General features: G+C 42.1%; 1 protein-coding gene across 2 annotated transcripts in view; it reads right to left on the reverse strand.

The window, feature by feature from the left end:
- The window catches only part of LOC121864591, a 106237-nt gene extending 85986 nt beyond the window's left edge, over positions 1-20251 (reverse strand). For both annotated transcript variants that reach the window (XM_042363664.1, XM_042363656.1), the window contains exon 1: positions 19592-20251. In XM_042363664.1, coding sequence (XP_042219598.1) covers positions 19592-19828 — 237 coding nt within the window. In that variant the 5' untranslated portion in view covers positions 19829-20251. The remainder of the gene's footprint in view (positions 1-19591) is intronic.
- Positions 20252-20630: the final 379 nt, after the last annotated feature.

The following is a 20630-nucleotide window of genomic DNA, read 5'->3' on the forward strand; positions in this document are numbered from 1 at the left end:
TATCGACAGATGCATTCATGGTGTTGGACAGTAGCAAATGTATTGATAAAGTTGATGAAATGTTGAGTTTATTGAAGTTGTAAGTAGTGTAAAAAAATTTTCCTTGACATTATGACAGGCAAGGACCAATCAGCGTATAGCATGCCCGTAGACGCGTGTATTGTACAAAATTTTACCTTGATGGATTATTAAATACGAGACAAGAGAGAAAGAAGAGAGCAGGAGTGCGTCACCTCAGACCCACAGACCCACGTTCAGTAGTTGTCTGTTGTACTCCTGCGGGGATAACAGGTTTATCCCCCAGGGTGGTGATCGGCTCGCTCCTCCAGGGGGTCGAAGTGCTCAGCGAGAGGGAGAGAACGCGAGTGAATTAGTGCCTGTGATTAATTGAGTGAGAGGGAGGGAGAGAAAGAGATTTAGAAAGAGGGAGAAGAGAGGGGAGGGAGAAGAGAGAGGGAGAAGAGAGCGAGATCATAAACAAGTGGCAGCCTCCAATATTGTGCAGAAACATGCCGCTGTAAACACTGCTGATGGAACGACCAGGCCGCACCGTCGACACCAACCCTAAACCTCGGGCGAATTTATTGATACGTGGGTTCTAAGTCACTTGTTGGCGAGAGCGATGTATACACCTCTCTGCCGGGGATCTTAGGAGGTGATAAAAGGAGAAGGATAGTGCATCCGTGTTCGCCTGGACGCAGAGAGAGGTAGTTTGCCCTGAGAAACACCCTCTTTTACCGGTGAGGTGGGGTATTTTAGGGCAGATACTCTGAGCACGGGAAGCTGTCATTGCAGAAAAAAGCTCATCTACTTCACTGCTTCCTCTCTCTCTCTCTCTCTCTCTCTCTCTCTCTCTCTCTCTCTCTCTCAGAAAAGATAAGGTTAGCATAACATATAATTTGATTTGGATTATAAAATTTGTTGATCGAGGGCGGAGTTGAAGGTTCATTTTCTCTTCGAGTTTTTTTTTACGAGAAAAGATCATCAATGTCCTCCAGTATAGTTCATGGATAAGGAAATCTTGCTGTGTGGTTATATAATTGTAATGTGTTCATAAGCACCTCCTCCCCCCTACACCCACCCACCCACCCACCCACCCACAACCTACCCACCCACCTACCCACAACCTACCCACCCACACCTACCCATCCACACCTACCTACCCACACGGAGTCATCAAGTAAGTCCTTCACACGTTCACTGCACCAAGCCATTAGCCACATGAAGAGCACTCACACCACTTTAGAACTTACACGTCAGCTCTGCCATCACGTCATAAGTAGAACCTTTCAGATTAAGAAAATAAACCCTTTGATCAGGAGTTCTCGGGACCCCCCAAAAATCAAGTCTTGGGCGATATGAGCTTCACACGCGTCGCCTTCAAAAGTGTTTCAAAATTTAAGTCACTGACGTTTTTATTTCTTCAATGTGTTTTTTTTCTGATAGATGAAAGAGTTAAAGAAAAGATTGCGTTGCATTCACCGTGTCTTTATGTTCTGTAGTCCAGGATAAAGAATTTTGGTAAAGTTCCCCTTCAGGAACAGTGAACTTACGAGGGTCGAGTCTGTGTGACGATTAGGTTAGGATTTTTCACATGTCATAAACAGAAAAAAAAATCTCGTTCTAGAAATTCTGAGTCATTGAAAATAAATAAACACTCAATATAACGAATTGTGAATATTTAATAAAATCACAATAATGATAAATTGTAAAAATCAATTAACTTTATCACGCTATTTCTGAAACATTCAGAACACATCTAACCATCATGTTTCTGCTCACTGACTTCATTGACGTTTAATAGATTACCGTATTACATGAAACTCACTGATGGTACGGCTGTGAGTAGCTTCAGTGAGTATAGGCTGTCACTCACTTAGCACCACTGAGCGAGTTACTTCAATAAGAGAGAGAGAGAGAGAGAGAGAGAGAGAGAGAGAGATATTGGCTGATACACACTGGGATGATATTCATATTCCACCCGGAGCGTCTCTCAGTAGTCAGTTGAGCCGAAGGGCGAAGGGGAGCATCAACAAAGCCTTAACTCAGTCTTTATCTGTCATGTTTTCAGTATAACGACGTCAGGAGTGGGTCATCCCTCACACCACGATCGCTCGACAGGAGGGAAAATCTTACTAGCATGATTTGGTTTTAAGAAAGATATTGGTTAGTATATCATGGTAATGCCGTAGATGATACTTGACAACCCTGAGAGATGATAGACCATAGGTAAATGATAACCGACCCAGAGAGATGATAGACCATAGGTAAATGATAACCGACCCAGAGAGATGATAGTCCATAGGTAAATGATAACCGACCCAGAGAGATGATAGTCCATAGGTAAATGATTACCGATCCTGAGAGATGATAGACCATATAGGTAAATGATAACCGACCCAGAGAGATGATAGACCATAGGTAAATGATAACCGACCCAGAGAGATGATAGTCCATAGGTAAATGATTACCGATCCTGAGAGATGATAGACCATAGGTAAATGATAACCGACCCAGAGAGATGATAGACCATAGGTAAATGATAACCGACCCAGAGAGATGATAGTTCATAGGTAAATGATTACCGATCCTGAGAGATGATAGTCCATAGGTAAATGATAACCGGATATTTACAGAGCTGAGGGAAGTGCTGAGATGAATACAATTTTGTTTTACTCACACAGGGAAAAGTTGTCTCAGGGGTTTTGACAATGTTGAAGGAAATAACTTCATACTGAGGAGCTTTTATATGTAAATAAATATCCTGAAAAATATTACGTATAAAAAATCTTGAGAGAAAATTGTAATATGAAATAATTTACTTGTGTGAATTACTTATGAGAGCAACATTAAGTGATAGAAAAAAAGTCACGAAAAATTGAAGAAAAAAAAGTTTGAGTTGTAGGTTTTATTTGTTGATACAGTGAAGATCAAAGGAATTTAGTCAGTATACACACAGGCACGACCAGACTGTTCACTTAGTGGTGTGGTGGGGAGGCGAGTCTTAACAATGAAGCTTCATAATTAGCGGTGTGTGTTTGGCCCTTTAACCTCACCCCAGACCGCCACCACCACCACCACTGCCGCTGTTAACATAACTGGTTCCTGTGTCCACTCCGGCCGCCACACCATCTGGCGGCTGACGGCGGCGGCGACGTCACTACACCCGAAGGAGTGTGTCTGGTTCATGGCAGTGTGGTAGTGAAGGAAACACGACTAAGAGACTGAACTTTATTTCTAACGTTTCGTCACAATATTTTTTCAAGGGAGACGTGGCCACTTGGTTGAATAGTAAAGGCGTGGTGGACGTGGCCACATAACAGTGGTGAATAAGTGGGTGGCATGGCCATACACCACAGCAGTGAACAGTTTGCAGGTGGCCATGACAAATGTTCATACCTGGAAGTCAACATCGTCTTTCCACCTGTGCAAAGACAAAGGTTCCTCCACCTTGTCTCCACTGACAAACAGGTGATCATAGCAAGAGTGAAAATGTTTTTAAGTCATTACTGTAAGTGTTGGTACACCTGTGATTTTGATGATTAATATACATTGGTTATTTTCGGATGGTACACCTGTAACATTAAAGGTTAGTTCACCTGTGACCGACGGGTTGCACACCTGCGCCATCAGCGCACTGGACCTAGGACAGTACTTAACGTCAGGTTGTGTAGACGTGATTGAGTGGGTCTGACTCCGACAATATCCCGCGGGAGAGGTCTTGTTGTCGTAGTCTGGCGCGTGTTTACCTGAGTCTGGCCGCTGATTACAGGTGTCTCCCGGGAGCCTTGTAGTGCTCAACACTTAATCCAGAGTCTCTCTCTTCCCTGGTAAACATTCACTTCACAAGCCAAGGTTCCTGGGTTCGATTCCCTGCTCGCGTGGAGGATTCCTTGGACTCGAACCTTTGTGCACCAGTGAAGAAGTGTGTGTGTGTGTGTGTGTGTGTGTGTGTGTGTGTGTGTGTGTCTGTGCCTTTGTGTGTGTGTGCGCGCCTTTGTGTGTGTAAGCTGTACGGGGTATCCAGGTGTGGTGAAGGTGGTGATACACAGTAGACAAAGCGTCATTACTTAAAGCTTTTGGCTGGCCGGGAGTTAGGGAGGCTCAATTACGTTCTTGAAACAAAGAAATTTTCTTATAAAACATAATATGTCTTGCAATGTTCAGACATATAGCGTGTGTGTGCGCGTGTTGAATTGTCTCTCACCTTGCCTTGCAGAATGGATAGCGCTTGTAACCGCAAAACTGCACTGAACCCTAGTAAAAAGTTTGTGAAACTCGACGTCTACTTATCATTCTTATGCCACTAAAAGTTTTGTAAGCGTTTATGCAGCCAGGTGCTCTCAGTGTTGGTGTGTGTACAGGTCGTGAGCACCGCACTGTTACCTGGCGGAGCATAGAAAACGAGACCTGGGTGGTGGCTGGGGCACGACGGTGTGCTTAAATACGGCAGCAGTTCCTGACAGGGGATAATTTTACCCCTTGGGGTACACACACACACACACACACACACACACACACACACACACACAAACACACACACACACACACACACAGGAAAATTTAATCCTCGAGGACGTAAACATCACAACATAAAAAATAATCACGAACCTTTACTAATTATAAGCCACAGGTTTGGTCTCTGACTAAATTTATCGTCAGTCAGTGAGCATTGCTCTCGGCGGCCTAGTGGGTAGAGCGCTCGCCTCTTGTCCTGAAGGTGATTGGTTCGCGCCGAAGGCACCTCCAGCACCTGACGCGGTGGTGTAGTGCAGTGCCGGACACGTTGCCTTCTTGTGAACTAAGGCTTAGGTTCAGTGTGTTGTTTCCACACTGTCTCGACGTACTTACATATTACAACGTTTGATTCTGTACACTTGTTAGAGCATTACCTTCAGCTCACGCCGATGTGTCTCAGGTGTTTACCGTTATTGTGTATCACCTGCAGTGTTATTCCTCGAGGTTCCCGTTGCTGTTCCTCGACGTCTGCTCTTCACTGCTGCTTCACCCGCCATAAATCTCCCCACACTGGAGTCCACAGGGTCGTATTTTCTGCGTTGTTTGGGTCTTGAAGCGGTATCACACTTGGCAGCTATTCTCAGTGACATTAATTTCGCCTTAAGTAGCAGCGGAGTAACTGAGGTTGTATGGCGTGTTAGTGAATGGTCGGCCCTGTCTGCCTCATCATTTTTTTTTTTTGAGTGGCTGTAAATCATGGCGGCTCATTCTGCTTAATCTCAGTAATTCTAACCTAATGACAACAATGGGATATTTTCTGTAATAAATCGTGAGTGTGTCGTCTTAATTGGGTGAACTAATTTGGGCTATTCAAATAAAGGGTTGAAAGTTAATCATTGCAACCAGAGTTAAGATAAACAGAAGTCTAACGTCTGATGCATCACTAAATCATAACACGGTGTTGCCAGTGTTGTGTGGCCAGGGGAGTATTGTGTGGCCAGGGGAGTATTGTGTGGCCAGAGTGTTTATGGACAGGAGGTGCTATGTGGCCAGGGGAACTGTTATGTGGCCAGGGGGAGTGTTGTGTGTGCATGGGGAGTGTTGTGTGGCCAAGGGGAGTGTTGTGTGGCCAGGGGGAGTGTTTTGTGGCTAGGGGGAGTGTTGTGTGGCCAAGTTACCGCTCGAATTTCAGCCGCGTGTGTGTGTGTTGAAGTTCCCTCATATTCTCTGACTCTCAACGACAGACATATTCACACGTGTCCAATGGAAATGGTCATCATCATCATCATCATCATCATCATCATCATCATCATCATCATCTCTGAGTTACTGCTACAGGTCCTTGGTCACTATAACAGGTCCCAGGTCATCATCATCATCCCTGAGTTAAACTACTGATCCGGGTCGCTATAACAGGTCCCAGGTCAGTGGTCACTGGGTTCTTGGTCATCACAGATCTTTGTTAACCATAAAATCTCCTTCACCACAAACACCAGGTCTTGTAAAACCTCAGGTTCTTCATTAACCGCAGTTCATCGTTAACCCATATGTTATCGTTAACCACAGAGTCCTCGTTAAGCACAGCCTGTCGTAAACCACAGGTCATCGCTCACCCACAACTACCACAGCAACACATCATTGGATTTAACGTCATTGCTCATGTCAATTACGTCAACCAGTAGGGTATAATCTGGAGGATAAACATAACGTAACACTGATTTATGGCCGGGGGATGTTTTTGTCAAGTGGCTATAGGGACTGTCTGTCTGTCTGTCTGTTTTGAGTTGTCAATACACTGTGCGATCAATTACTTGGATGTCATGATTGGTATAGTATTATCATTATGGTGATGATTGGTTGAAAGTCTTGGTCTTGGCTTAGTCTCTCGTGTTATCTGTGTGTCCCTCAGACGATAACATTGTTGACATAGACTATCTCCCTCTGGGGCGTTTAACATCTGTTACCTATACTTCATCTGTCTCCAGTGGCATTTTTGTTCAATTATTTTGTTTTAGTGTAAGTGCTTTTAGGTCGTCTTGATTTATCTTAAAGCGTTCCCTACACCCGAATGTTTTGTCGTACAATATTTATAAGCGAGTACCAGCAAAGGAGATGTGAAATATTGCTGGCTACGATAATCTGGTTGCGGATCACAATTAACTGCTTGGAGGTCCACAATACTCTGCGGCATGGGCTGAAATAAAAGGCTTCACGGCAGCTTTCTGCTTTGAAAGTTGATTAAGGCGTGGGCTGCATTTGACGGCTTCGTGAGGCGACCAGAGTTTACTCAGCTAAATGACTTTAGTCTTTCAGATTAATTCAGTGAAATTTGGCGCTAGAAACTTTTTGTCGTTATACACATCAATCAGAGTCCAGTGTGGGGGACTACTGCCTCAACACCTGTATAGTACTGTTCAGAGAGTTAACCTTGAAAGTCTATTGATTTTGATAAAGTTTATATAAAGGTCACGTCATGCTCAAAGAATTATTTCATCGTATATCCTGATATGAGTCGTTGGAGACATGCCCTTTGCGCTAAACTATCTCTTCTGTCAATATATATCATTTTTATTATGACTGAAATTATGCAGAGGGTCATTTTTTTCTCACCTCCAGTTGATGCATTTATGCTTGTGTTTTCTTATATATATTAAAAGAAAAATGTCATATTAAAGATTCTTATATTCTTACTTCTTATTGTGTTGAAATTACCTCCACTGAGCAAAAATATACTCGTTTTGCAAGGATGAATGTTCATACTATGGACTATAAAATTATGACTATGTGTGTGAATAATTTTCCACAATTAACAGCTGTTTTCCTGAGCGAACTATGCTCACCACGCTCGCTCGGTCAACGCCAATCAGTCCATGTTATGCATTAGAATCAAAGTGTTGTGTATTATATGTGAAGTATATTTTGCTCTCAGATTGTTGATTATTATTTTTGTAAGAGGATTATGGGAAGAAAATTTATTCGATAGCTCTATGAATATATTAATCTTTTGTATGTTTTTGTTTTGAAGGAAAATCTCTCTCTCTCTCTCTCTCTCTCTCTCTCTCTCTCTCTCTCTCCACATTTCCTGTTCTTCCAGCCATTTCTCCCATCCGTCTCTTTTACTTTCCCCACTATTATCTACCCTCCCACATCATATATCCTCCCCCCACTATTGTCGACCCTTACTACCATTAGTCTAGCCTCCTCCCGTCCATCTCCCCACTCTTCCCCCTTCTTCCCTTCCCTCCCTTAGAAATAACTTTTGGGGAAACTTTTAAATTGTTCTAAAAGTACTTAGAGCCCAAGTTATGCAAGTAGTGAAAGAACCAGGGGGTCTACTTAAACCTTTAACCAGGTCACACGCTAGACATTGAGGGGGAGGTGACCGAGGCTGACATGTGGGTTAACTAGTACTTGTTTATATCACACACACACACACACACACACACACACACACACACACACCAGTAGCTAATAATTTTCTCATGTAACTCTTTTACTCTCTTACATTCTATTAATATTTATATAAACAATAAAACGACAGATAAAAAGATAGAATTGTAAATAAAGCTCTGTCTGTCTGTCTGTCTGTCTGTCTGTCTGTCTGTCTGTCTGTCTGTCTGTCTCTGCTACATGTGCCACTAGTGACCCAGTACTGTACACACCATGACGGGAGGGTGTACCGTCTGTTTATGACCGCAAATGCGTGACCGTACATACAACATACTGTCATCTTGTTAAGTCTTGTTTGCCATATGTTTATTGTTTTATATTTTGTTGTTTATGATGTCACTGATGGCTATAATTAAGCCTTGACTTTATTGATGATGGGAATGTTAGTCATTCACACCTATAGTATCTTAGCCTATCAGACTCACACAAGGTGAATGTTCAGTTGAGGGGAATTAAACACACGATCAAAATACCACATGTTTTGCGATTACTGGCGTCCGTGACCTACTGTGTGGTTGTGTGGTAGGTGACGGCCCACAGCTGGGGGTATGAGTGTACAATGACGTCACACACGGGGCCAACCATCCGTGTAGTGACGTCAGGTAGAGGTATAGAAGGCGTACAATGACGTCACACACGGGGTCAACCAACCATGTAGTGACGTCAGCTAGAGGTATAAAAGCGCTGACGTCACACACAGGGCCAACCATCGTGTAGTGACGTCAGCTAAAATATAGAAGGCGTACAATGACGTCACACGGGGTCAACCAACCATATAGTGACGTCAGCTAGAGGTATAAAAAGTAGATGACGTCACACAGTTAAACCAACCATGTAGTGACATCACTACAACAGTCTCTCAATGCCAGTTGGTTAATGCAGGTGTTGTCGTTAAGCTCCTATGACAATGGCTGCCAATTCTGTTACCTATGATGACGACAGAGCACAGGGCCAGGCGTCTTGTCCCCTAACACCTCCACACACCCCACACACACACCCCCACACACACACACCTCCCACACACACACATCCTCCCACACATCTCCCACACACATCCTCCCACACACACACACACATACAAGGTTGAGTGGTGATGGTGGTGACTGTGTGAGTGACTGAATTGACTGGTTATGGCAACTCTAATCATACATTTCTCATCATGACTTAGAGACAAAATGACTGCACCTTAAACATACATGGTTTATGTATAAGGCTTATACACAGGTTTGCATATACACGAGTTTGAACATACGTACACAGAGTAATGTATTACATCATATATGACGTGGTGGTGTATAAACTGCTCGTCACCTTAATGCAACATACAGATTAGACCATAAATTATGCACTTTTTCAACTTCCCAGACCAATTAATATTTTTTACTGTTGTTGGTTTGTCTGTCCGTCCGTCTGTCTGTCTGTCCTGTCTGTCTGTCTGTCCTTCTGTCTGTCTGGGCGTTTGTTAAGCCTTAGTTACGAGTTCAGTTTTGCTTTTAGCCTTTTTATCGTGACCATTGATCTGTTCAGTGCTTATCAGTCGTAACATAGTGGTTAGCTCTTTTTTCTGTTCTCAAATACTGAAATGCTCGATATATATTTACACATCTCCGCTCCAGCCTGTGCATCATGGCTAGGGAGGTGTGTGTTTGTGTGTGGCCTTGACTCATAAGCTAGGCCACACGTATACTCGTACAGTGTTGTGTCTCTCCCAGGGATGAGAACTGTGGGGGTTGAAAGACTTATACACTGGTCTGGAGAATCACATCCCACTCACCACAGTAGGGATGTGTGGCTTAAGTGTGGCTTACATCACGGGGAACTAACTACTTCTGTGGGAGAGAGAGGTGGAAAGTTGGGAAAGGAGGGAAGGAAGGAAGAATTGATGGAGTAATAGATAGATACAGGACAGAAATTAAGTGATAGAATGGATGAATTGACGACGGGAGGGATAATTAAAAAAAATTCACGGAACACACACAGTGAAGAGGGACGCTGATCTTATTTCTAGTTTGTATTGCGACTTTTGTATTGCGACTTTTTACCAGTTTCCAAATAGATAAGTTTTACTAAATTATCCAAACAGTAAACTTTTAAATGTTTTGTTAGTTTGTTTAATGAGAGAACGTGAGTTATAGTAGTTAATTTGGCATAAATCGGCTGTCAGTTTGAGCGCAGTAATATTATTTGCTTAAATAATATTGTCGTTAATTCATAGCCAACAGCAAAAAATAAATTAGAGTAATTGGTTATACTGTATACTGTATCTCACTTTAACAGCCGTACCCAATTTTATATCCAAACATATCCTAATAAAATTAGTTTTCAGTAACTTTTGTTTAGTATTTTGGGTAATGTGATTTTTATAAGTATTGTGAATATAACTCAGTAAATAACCGTAAAAGTAATGCTATAGTTTTGGATAGGAAGAACACGAGCCTGACGATTATAATGTAAGGTTGTTTATTTAGTTTAGGTCGTTGGTGATAAAGAGATTAATGAATAAATATAGTAATTATAATATGGTGATTACTCCAGGTGTAGGTAGTTAGTGATTAAACAGTTAAGGAAGACAGACAACGCCACCTTGGAACAGACTGAATTAGAAAAAAATATTCACATCAGATGAGATAGAAAAGTGTCCAGTAATTTGCATATGAATATTTGTTTTAATTTACCTTCATGTGAGCTGGCTGGATTATTTGAGTGAGTGAGTGAGTGAGTGTAGTGGTGCAGCAGGAGTGAGTGAGTGAGTGTGGTAGTGCATCAGGGTGAGTGAGTGGGTGTGGTGGTGCAGCAGGAATGAGTGGTGAATGAGTGAGTGTGTTGGTGCAGTAAGAATGAGTGAGTAGGTGTGGTAGTGCATCAGGGGTAGTGGTGGGTGTGGTGGTGCAGCAGAGTGAGTGAGTGAGTGAGTGTGTTGGTGCAGCAGGAGTGAGTGAGTGAGTGTGTTGGTGCAGCAGGAAGTGAGTGAGTGAGTGTGTTGGTGCAGTAGGAGTGAGTGAGTGAGCAGGTGAGTGTGGTGGTGCAGCAGGAGTGGGTGGTGGTGGTGTGTTGGTGCAGCAGGGTAGGTGTGTTGGTGCAGCAGGAGTGGTGAGTGAGTGAGTGTGTTGGTGCAGCAGGTAGTGTGTTGGTGCAGCAGGTGGTGGGTGAGTGGAGGTGTGTTGGTGCAGCAGGAAGTGGGGTGGGAGGAGTGGGTGAGTGAAGTGGAGTGTGTTGGTGAGCAGGAGTAGAGTGGGTGTGTTGGTGCAGGAGGTGAGTGTGGTGGGTGTGTTGGTGCAGGGAGGAGTGAGTGTGTGTTGGTGCAGCAGGGAAGTGGTGGTGGAGTGTGTTGGTGCAGCAGGGTGAGTGGTGTGGTGGTGCAGCAGGGAAGTGATGGTGAGTGTGTTGGTGCAGCAGGGGTGGGTGGTGGGGGTGGTGAGTGTGTTGGTGCAGCAGGAGTGGGTGAGGTGTGGTGGTGCAGCAGGAGTGGGTGGTGAGTGTTGGTGGCCAGAAGTGGAGTGATAGTGTGAATATCTTTAGGTTCTCGGCAGGTCATTAAGTAACTCACTTCTCGTTGACTCAATACTAACAGTTTGTCCCTTACATTCAGATATCGAGTGAATTCAGCAATCAATGTATTTTCTCTGTTAAATCGATAACATTGTCAGTAAATACACCAATATTTTTCATTTACACTTGAATATTAACGATAATGTAAGTAAAGTCAGTGAACTCATTATTAACTCGACAAAAATCTACAGAGAATAAACTATTTTCGCCATATATGAGACTATTAATTTATTCGTATGTTGTAAAAATTTTTTCTTTTAATATTATTTGTTAATTATTTATCACTGAAAATTATGGCCAGACAAACAAAGGTATTAGTTATTGGAGCTCGTCTGTATAATAAAATCAGGTAATAAAAGACCCACGATAATAACAACAGCATATTTTTACTTTAACCAGTAAATATATCAATATAACATGAACAAATTTGAATATTTACACACACACACACACACACTCTCTCTCTTCATCTTAAATTATTGATACTCACTTTTCATTGTCCAGAGTCGGGTGTGTTTTGTTGTGTCCAGGAAGTTGATGTGACCATTAGATAAACTCGTAGAGAATGACCATTACCCATATTCTCCTTACCTCCCCCTTCCCTTCATTCTCCTCCACTCCCTCTCCTCTTCTCATCTCCTCCCCCTCATCTTACCCTCCTCTACCTCCCCCACCTATCTTTACGGTGGTGGTGAACAAAGGTTGTTGATAGCCTGTTTTTAATCTGATTTACGGTTATGCCTGCTCGTTAGGTCCGGGAGAGCTTACGGGATGCACAAACAAGCCTGTTAATTCAGTTTAAGGTCAACAAGGACATATGACTTGGTAAAGCTCAGCAATTTGACTCTTACCTATACTTGTAACTTAGTGGGGAGTGGTCGGTGTGTGTGTGTGTGTGTGTGTTTGTGTGTGTGTAGCCGAGAGAGAGAGAGAGAGAGAGAGAGAGCGAGCGAGCGAGCAGTGTTTTGCTGGGGGTACGAGGAAGGAACAGGGCCGTCTAGTGATGGATGAACCCACTGCTCTCTGACTTCTCAAAAATACTGATGTAATTTGGGATTATTTATGTCTCTGTGCTGTGTCGGGGTCCCTGTGTGTTGATTTTCCTCTATGTTATTTTCTTAATTTTTGTTGTAAGAATACGTCACTTGTTCTTTGTGTGGTTTTATTATGTTTTGTTTTATCCTTATTTGTTGTTATGGTGTGTGTGTGTGTGTGTGTGTGTGTGTGTGTGTGTGTGTGTGAGTGGGTGGTTGGTGTAATGGTCGGTTGTAGTCCTAAAACTGCCGCAATGGTGCCTGGGTGCCACTCACGCACTGCTGAGACTAAAAATGCAAAATTTGAATGATTTTCATCGAAAGTTATCTGTACACACACACACACACACACACACACACACACACACACACACACAGTTTTGATAAGTGTAAAACAAACTAATACCTTTATTAATACCGGAAAATTATTAAATACGTAATATGAAAATAAACGAAATTAAACGAGAAACCATTCACAATAAACACACCACCAGGATTTAGATTCTTTCTATATAGATTTTTTTTTTCACTTTCATAAAACTATTTTCTATTCTTCAGATACACATTGTTGTGATGAAGCAATTTACTTTTATAACATCCAGTTAGGACTCGCAGCTCCAGGTTTTGACGAGAGAATTTCAGAATATCTGGTCTGCCGGCAACGAGTATTTTCTACATGAGTGCTCGAGTATGATTTGGAAACGTTCGATAGATTAAGAGAATAAACTTTACACCCCCCCCCACCACCGTTCATCACAAACGTGTACCTCTTTGCTAACTTGTATAACTTTTGCCGTGTGTGTACAGTATATGTAGGTGCGCGTGATCCATGTATGTATATGCTGATAACCACATATAGGAAACAAGAAAACACGAAGTTCCCAAGAGCTTTCGTGTAATTCACATCTTCATAATCGTCGACATACACTTCTAAGGTTCCCTCAAGTTCTTCAGGTGAGGAGTAATATCCAGTGTACAGCAAACTTTCTCTCTCTGAATCCCTCTGTTGAGACACTGGAGTAATTCAATGCTCTGGAACTCAGCTCATTTGGGAGCCTATTGGGACAAACGTGAAAAAGTAAGCTTAAAGTAAAGCTGGTGGCTGGCATCGTCTGTGAGAATATTGACTATTTTATGTAAACTACTACAGGACATCACTTATGTAAACACTCTACAAGCAAGCTGCGGGGTTGGGGGAGGGGAGGCTTACATCATTAGTACGGCTGTGAGGGGAGACTTAACTGCTGAGGCTGACGGAGAAGTCCTTCGTATCGTGTCCTTATACTCACACTGGCATTAAGTCACCAGAGTTATCCTACTTCTGTATCTTACACTGATGAAATGTTTGAGTTTTGTTCATCATGACACAACGAGTGACTCTGTTATAGGAGAACTTGACGCCCACTGGGACAACGTAAACATGAAATAATGTTTTACGGTTAATGTTAACGACTTGTTAGACCAATCCTTCGAGTTCAGTCGCATACAGAGGTGAAAGTTATGTTTATTGACTGTAGGACAATGACTGCTGGCATAAATTAGAGACATTTATCTACAGTACACGAGGCCGTATGTTAACTGTATGTGGAGAGGGGCAGAGGGGCTATGATGGAAGGCCGACCCAGGCTGCTGATGCCAACACACAGGAAGGTGAGCTTGACCAACACCTCAGCCTCTCTAACAAATATATGATGGTCGGTGAACAGGAAGAGGGGGAGGGAGATAGAGGAAAGACCCAGGAAGACAAAGAGATAAGAGGAGGATAAAACATAAAACGGAAAACAATAGAAAAGAATGAAACGGACAGAAACGAAACAAGAGTGAGTAGTAGGTCTAATATTTCACAATTAATATCAACAATGGTATACAGGAATAGCCTGGCCTCGACGGGGGCGGCATAACCCTAAGTAAAATATATAGACGATAATCTTTCAATAAGTAATGGGTAGTTGTCGGCGGTATACGAGGTTGTAATGGATGAAACCACAAGGAGAGGGAGGGAGTGAAACAAGGAGGCGTGGTTCTCAATTTCTCCCTCGTTCTCTCCATTCTTTCCCTCACTACACACAAATCTTTCCATTCTTCTGTTTTATACCAATGTGTGTATCATTAATACATACATCCACACTCAACCTTGGATGCTTTAAAAAAAAAAAATCTGTATATTTTTTGAGGTGCTGATACGTAAACACAGTCTCCCTCAGCTTAACGTATCAAGAACGATGATGTAATGATTTTTAACTCTGTTTTTATTTGGTTCACTTTCCCCTCTCGGTTGCTGACTAACTCCCCGAGGAAATGTGTCGCTGTAATATTTCCCTTGTGGTCTGTGTGTTGTTGGTGGGAATTGTTCCTCTTTCCTTATATTTATTTCCCTCCTTTTCGTTTCTTTTATTTCCTTTGTGTTTCGTCTTATTTGTATTTTTTTTATGTTTCTATATCTCTTTTATCATGCTTTTTCTCTCTCTCTTTTATTTAGTGTTTATATACTCACTTTATGTCTTTGTTTACGTTTCTTAAAAATATGGGGCTTCAACAGGTGAGTTATGTGTGTTAATGACAGGTGTGTTGTGGTGGCGGGTCGGGGTCACACCTCACATTGAAGCGGTGGTTACAGTGTCGAGAACACTTCTATTAGTTTTTTCGTCTCTTAGTTAATAGGAAGATTGATAATAGATAAAACTAACTGGATTGATTAAGAAATGGATAATCAAATACAAGATAGAACAGAGAAATCGATTATCTTCCGGGAAAAAAAATATAGATAAATAAACAAAAAACTTGATACTGTAGATAGTTGAAACGAAATTGATTGCTAGAAAAAGTTAAAGCAAATTCTATATGATCTTTGGGAGATAGATATTCCTGATTGTGATAAAGCTTTACAGTAGCGAGAACCAGAATTGCATATAGTGTTAAAATCTGATTCAGTTCCCGGGGATTTCCCTTGGCGAGACCCGTCATAAAATCAAATTAATTTCACAGTAAAACTTTTTGAGTCTAGTGGGAATTAGCTACCTAGTAACGCTGATATGCCAAGTGTTATGTGTTTGACTTGTATATGTAATTTATATATTATCTTGAAAATCTTTAACTAACTATATAACTAAATTACTACACATGCGAAGATATTGAGAAAATTATAAATGAATTCTTTTCTTTATTATATTAATCATAGACTTAATTTTGTTCGTGGAAATTTTTTAAATAATGAAGTCTTATCAACTGGATATTGAAGACTGGTAGGGAAGTGTCATAGAGAGACCTATTGTAAACTTGGGCTCAGATTGTTATTGTGGTCTTGAGACGCCTGAGAAACGTGAGTGTTGTTACCTGGTCACCTGGCTGCAGTATAACAATTATTGGAGATAGTTTTATACCACCAGTGAATGCTAGACGGAGGTGACATTCAGTTGTATAGTATTTCGTTTATTCGTCCGCTTCTCTGTCCTTCACAAATTGGGATGTAGTTGTACTAATGCTGTTACCTTATGTGATCTATACCAACTCGAGCTGTCATTTCTATAGGAGATTCAAGTAACGAATAGCTACAGCGTTAATGACCCTGTGATCGTTTAGGTGTAAAATGGTCTTGGCCCAACCATATTGATCCTACCTTGGTAAACCTCTGTTGCATTATTTTTATTATTATTATTATTATTATTATTACGTAATAGTTTCAGATGTTAAAAAACGTACTGTTCTAGACCATATATACAGCATACTTTCATTAGTGTCGCAGTGAACCAGAATTAGAGTTGAAAAAAATAAAGACCCTCCTGGACAAAATGTGGCGCCAACATTATGGTCTAAAACAGAAAAAAAATGGTGGCATAAAACATTGAGAGTCGCTGAGGAAAAAACAAAACAAAAAAGTACTTAGTGTTATTCATTGTATAAACTTCGGTCGATAAATAGTAAAGAGGACCGAAGTTGTACCGAGGAGAGTCAAGCACAACATATAGTTAAGCCAATACGACTGAGGAGTAGTGAAAATAATGATTAAATCCTTATATACGTCACCAGGAGGGAAAGAAAGAGTCCCAATGAATAAGGGGTTAAAATATGTTTACATGGTGTTAACGTGACACCTGGAGAGAGAGAGAGAGAGAGAGAGAGAGAGAGAGAGAGAGAGAGAGGCGGGATTGAATCACTCCCTGGTATAATAATATCATGGAAATACATCAGTGTGCATGACTTTACTGTAGGAATGACAAGACATCACAATCACTGCAGAGAGTAACTTGTGTCTGTGTGAATGAAAGGATGCTGAAGACCCCCCCCCTCCCCCCCAACCTCGAGTGGTTAATCAGCTTAGTGAATAGAATGAACCCACGAAGCCCATGGCACGCGAAGCCCATGACTGATGTTGTATTGCTGATTCACTTTGTTCGAGTCAATGGGTTTATTCTTATCGGTTAGTTGTACATATTCCCTTTATAAGAGATTCGGTGTATTATTTCCTCCGTAAATATTGTAAGGGATGGGAGAGCTTATGAGTCGACTAAACAATAGTTCTTCGTCAGTATCAAATGTGCAGTTGAAGTCAAAAATTCTTCTACAGTTTTGACAATTTATCCGTATCTGCTTTAGGGTCTTGTAGGTAAAAGGGGATTTAGAAATTTAACATATAACTATACTGATTTTCACTTAATATTTTGTTTTTATTTAGTCAAAACTTAAAACGGTGTTCTATACCAGCTTTAAACCAGTCAAATACACTAACCTAACCTAACCTAAACCAGTCACGTAGACGAACCACAAGTATAGATGTCAAATATTGCCAAGTGTCGAGGGACTTTTGTCTGTAGCTGTACATTAATGAGATACTCTATCCTGCAGTTGTACCCGTAACGAGGTGCCATTATCGTCACGCGTGTTGAGGCAGCCGTCGTGTGTGTGTGTGTGTGTGTGTGTGTGTGTGTGTGTGTGTGTGTGTGTGTGTGTGTGTGTGTGTGTCACGCTCTCCTCCATCCTATACGGCTCCTGGTTATTTGGTCTTATATTTTGGTGATTGAAATAGTCAGGTTTTTAGGTAGTTAATTAAGGTTTAGTTCTCATATATGTAGTTGTTTTTTTAATAAGTTTGTGTTAGTTATTAGAGCATATTTTAGAGAGACGATGGAATGAGTGATTTTTTAGGTTTAATCAAAGAAAAAGAAGTATTAGGTGAATTGAACAAATTTATAAATGATACTAATGTTACAGGTGTGTGAAGGTGTGTGTGTGTATAGTTAGAACGTGTAGTCTAGCTTACCTGGTGTATTATAGGAGGTGGAGATGAATGTGTCGTGATAGAATGACAAAGGAAATATAATAGACACTTAATATGAATATGAAGAAACTATATTGGATGAAAAATAAAGAAAATAGATCTTGGTCACTTTCCAAAATAGGTCGGTCATTTTGCTAAAAGGCCGTAAAATATATGTGATGAAATAGATTCGTTTTAGTCCCATGTGCGACACACTTCAGTCCACTCATCAGGTCAGCCACCACACTGCCAGCCTGGTTGTCGCGTCGGCCCAACTGGCTCTGGGAACTCAAGCTGAGACTGACAGAGCGCGAGGTGTGAACGAGGGTGAATTTAGAGTCCCTATAAAGCGTGTGGATATTATCATGCTTCTTTTATGTTTTTCGAGAGTCTTGAAGCGAAACAGGTACGATGAACCATCAGTCGCTGCCTTTGGGGTTTTGCCAAGGGGATAGTCTGTCATGGGAACCTCATATATTTTTGCCTGTGATCCAGTAAATACGGCTCAGCTTTTTCCCAGCCAGGATTTATGTAAAGCCTTGCAAAATTTTGATATAAAACTGTGAACATATTAACTTTCCGGGTTAGGTTAGGTTAGAGAGAAGGTGGTAATCCCATGTTTCACGTGTGAAGACTTTGTTTTCACTTCTTGGTGTGTGAGGTCTCCTAAGTTTGGTCAATGTTGCTTTTGTAATGGAAGTCTGTAAAGCAGTACACAGAATTAAAACCCGTCGGCTTGAGTGAGTCCCCACAACAATCTGGTCATTCACTATTTATGAAACGTAAGCTAACCTAACCTAACCACTTGTTATTTATTTATGGTGTCTGAACATGTCTTAGTAAGGAGATATAATTCTCTCAAGTGTATGGAAGTGTTGTGTGAATAATTATAAACATCACTAGGCCTACACCATGACGAGTGAGGGAAGCGTTCCTTTACAACATGTCAACAAACGACCCCCGTTGACCTCCCGTTGTGCCACCCACCTAGCTTGTGATAGTACAGTGTGTGGGGCTACGGATACATAGGTGATCATATTACCTGAGCTACGTATCAAACTATACTCTATCACCATAAGACAAATGATACAGGTTTAAGTTACAGCAAATCACACAAAACAAGGAGTTATTATCCGGGAAAAGGGGGCGGGACTGATCGATAAACAGCTACCAACAAAAATATGTTCACTCGATTATATTTTTACCTGAGTACATTTGTGCCAGACATTATTTTCCTCACTACTACAAATAACACATCACCACAATCGATTTATCTTGACAAGCTGAAGGTAACATGGTCGTTTAGCGGGAGAAGGAAATAAGAGCGTGGGAGGCAGCGGCGGTGCGTGAACCTCGAGGCGACCACCTGTTACCTGGAACGGTGATTCTCTCAACAACTGTGGTTACCTGTACCTCCTGCCAGCGTAGAAGGGGGAGGGGGGTTGAAGGAGGAGTTTACCCCCCTCAAGTACCTCTTATCACCAACATCAGACATTAATACTGTTGTGTCCTATGATGATCCTGTTGATGTGGTGGTGGTGTGGGTATTGTGGAGGTGTGGGTATTGTGGAGGTGTGGGTATTATGGAGGTGTGGGTATTATGGAGGTGTGGGTACTGTGGAGGTGTGGGTACTGTGGTGAAGGTGTGGTTATTGTGATGAAGGTGTGGATACTGTGGTGAAGGTGTGGGCATTGTGATGAGGTGTGTGGGTCCTATGATAAAGATGTGGGTTCTATTGTGTGAGAGTGTCGTAGTGATGGTGGGGCAGTGATGATGTTAGTATAGTAATGGTAATACACACACACACACACACACACACACACACACACACCTCTGGCCTCTTACCGTAGCGCCCGCGGTCACTGTGTTAAGGGCTCTTGACTCCTCTTGTGTATCACTCTCCTCCTCACTGACCTCTTCTACCGTCTTCTCCCTCTCGTCCTCCTCCTCCCCGACACCTCCTCCCGCTGCTGGTTCTCTATCTCTCGTTTCTGTATCTTCTGGTCTCATCTTCCTCAGATGTGAGGGTCCTGGACGGCCAGGTGAGGACGCATCTGTTTCCTCCTGATGGGGAGCTACCATCTAGGGAAACATGTCTGTGTAGTCAGTTTATTATTTTCCATATATTTCTGACACAGGAATGTTCTGCACATGACACAGCAACAATCACTCCTAATCAGTCCCCACTAGTTGTTTCCCATTAATAGTTACATCAGAGGTATTGGTGGATAACTCATATTTGACGTTGTGGTGAATATCAGATTTTCTTTATAATTGTACGGAAAACACGACACTCTTAAAGTCAACATATCACGCACATGATGAAAACACTAGGCACTAGAACTTGTCTTAAATATAGGGACATTCCTGTATGTTGGTAGAGACATACCGTCAGTGTTGGTGGAACTTTGGAAACTGAATTATAACAGAGCAACGGGAGAGGTGGCGGGCCAGGCGACCACGGCACCACCGCTCACGAACTAAGCAGGTAATGTCTCGCTAGCCGCTGCTTCTGCCGCTACTCTGCACGCCATATGTTGCCGACACACACACACACACACACACTAACGCCACACCGTGTACACACACAGTGGCCCAGACACATACTCAAACACCACCACCAATCAATGTGGACTCACGTGAATGAGCGCCCCCCCCAAAAAAAAACAAAACCCAACACCCCCCCAACACCCCCTCCCCACTCAAACACCCCCAGCCACCCAAACACCCCTACCCCCTCAATGCACAATATAATAGGTAAACGAGTTGGTTAAACCAAGTACATATGTTTTTGCATCTCAGTATGTTTTTCTTTTACACTTTCCCATATAAATCCTTAGTTCCCACCCGGAGACGTCAACCTTCTCGTAGGTAACTATCACAC

This window comes from Homarus americanus, unplaced genomic scaffold, assembly GCF_018991925.1.
Source record: "Homarus americanus isolate GMGI-L3 unplaced genomic scaffold, GMGI_Hamer_2.0 scaffold59578, whole genome shotgun sequence".
Taxonomy (NCBI): domain Eukaryota; kingdom Metazoa; phylum Arthropoda; class Malacostraca; order Decapoda; family Nephropidae; genus Homarus; species Homarus americanus.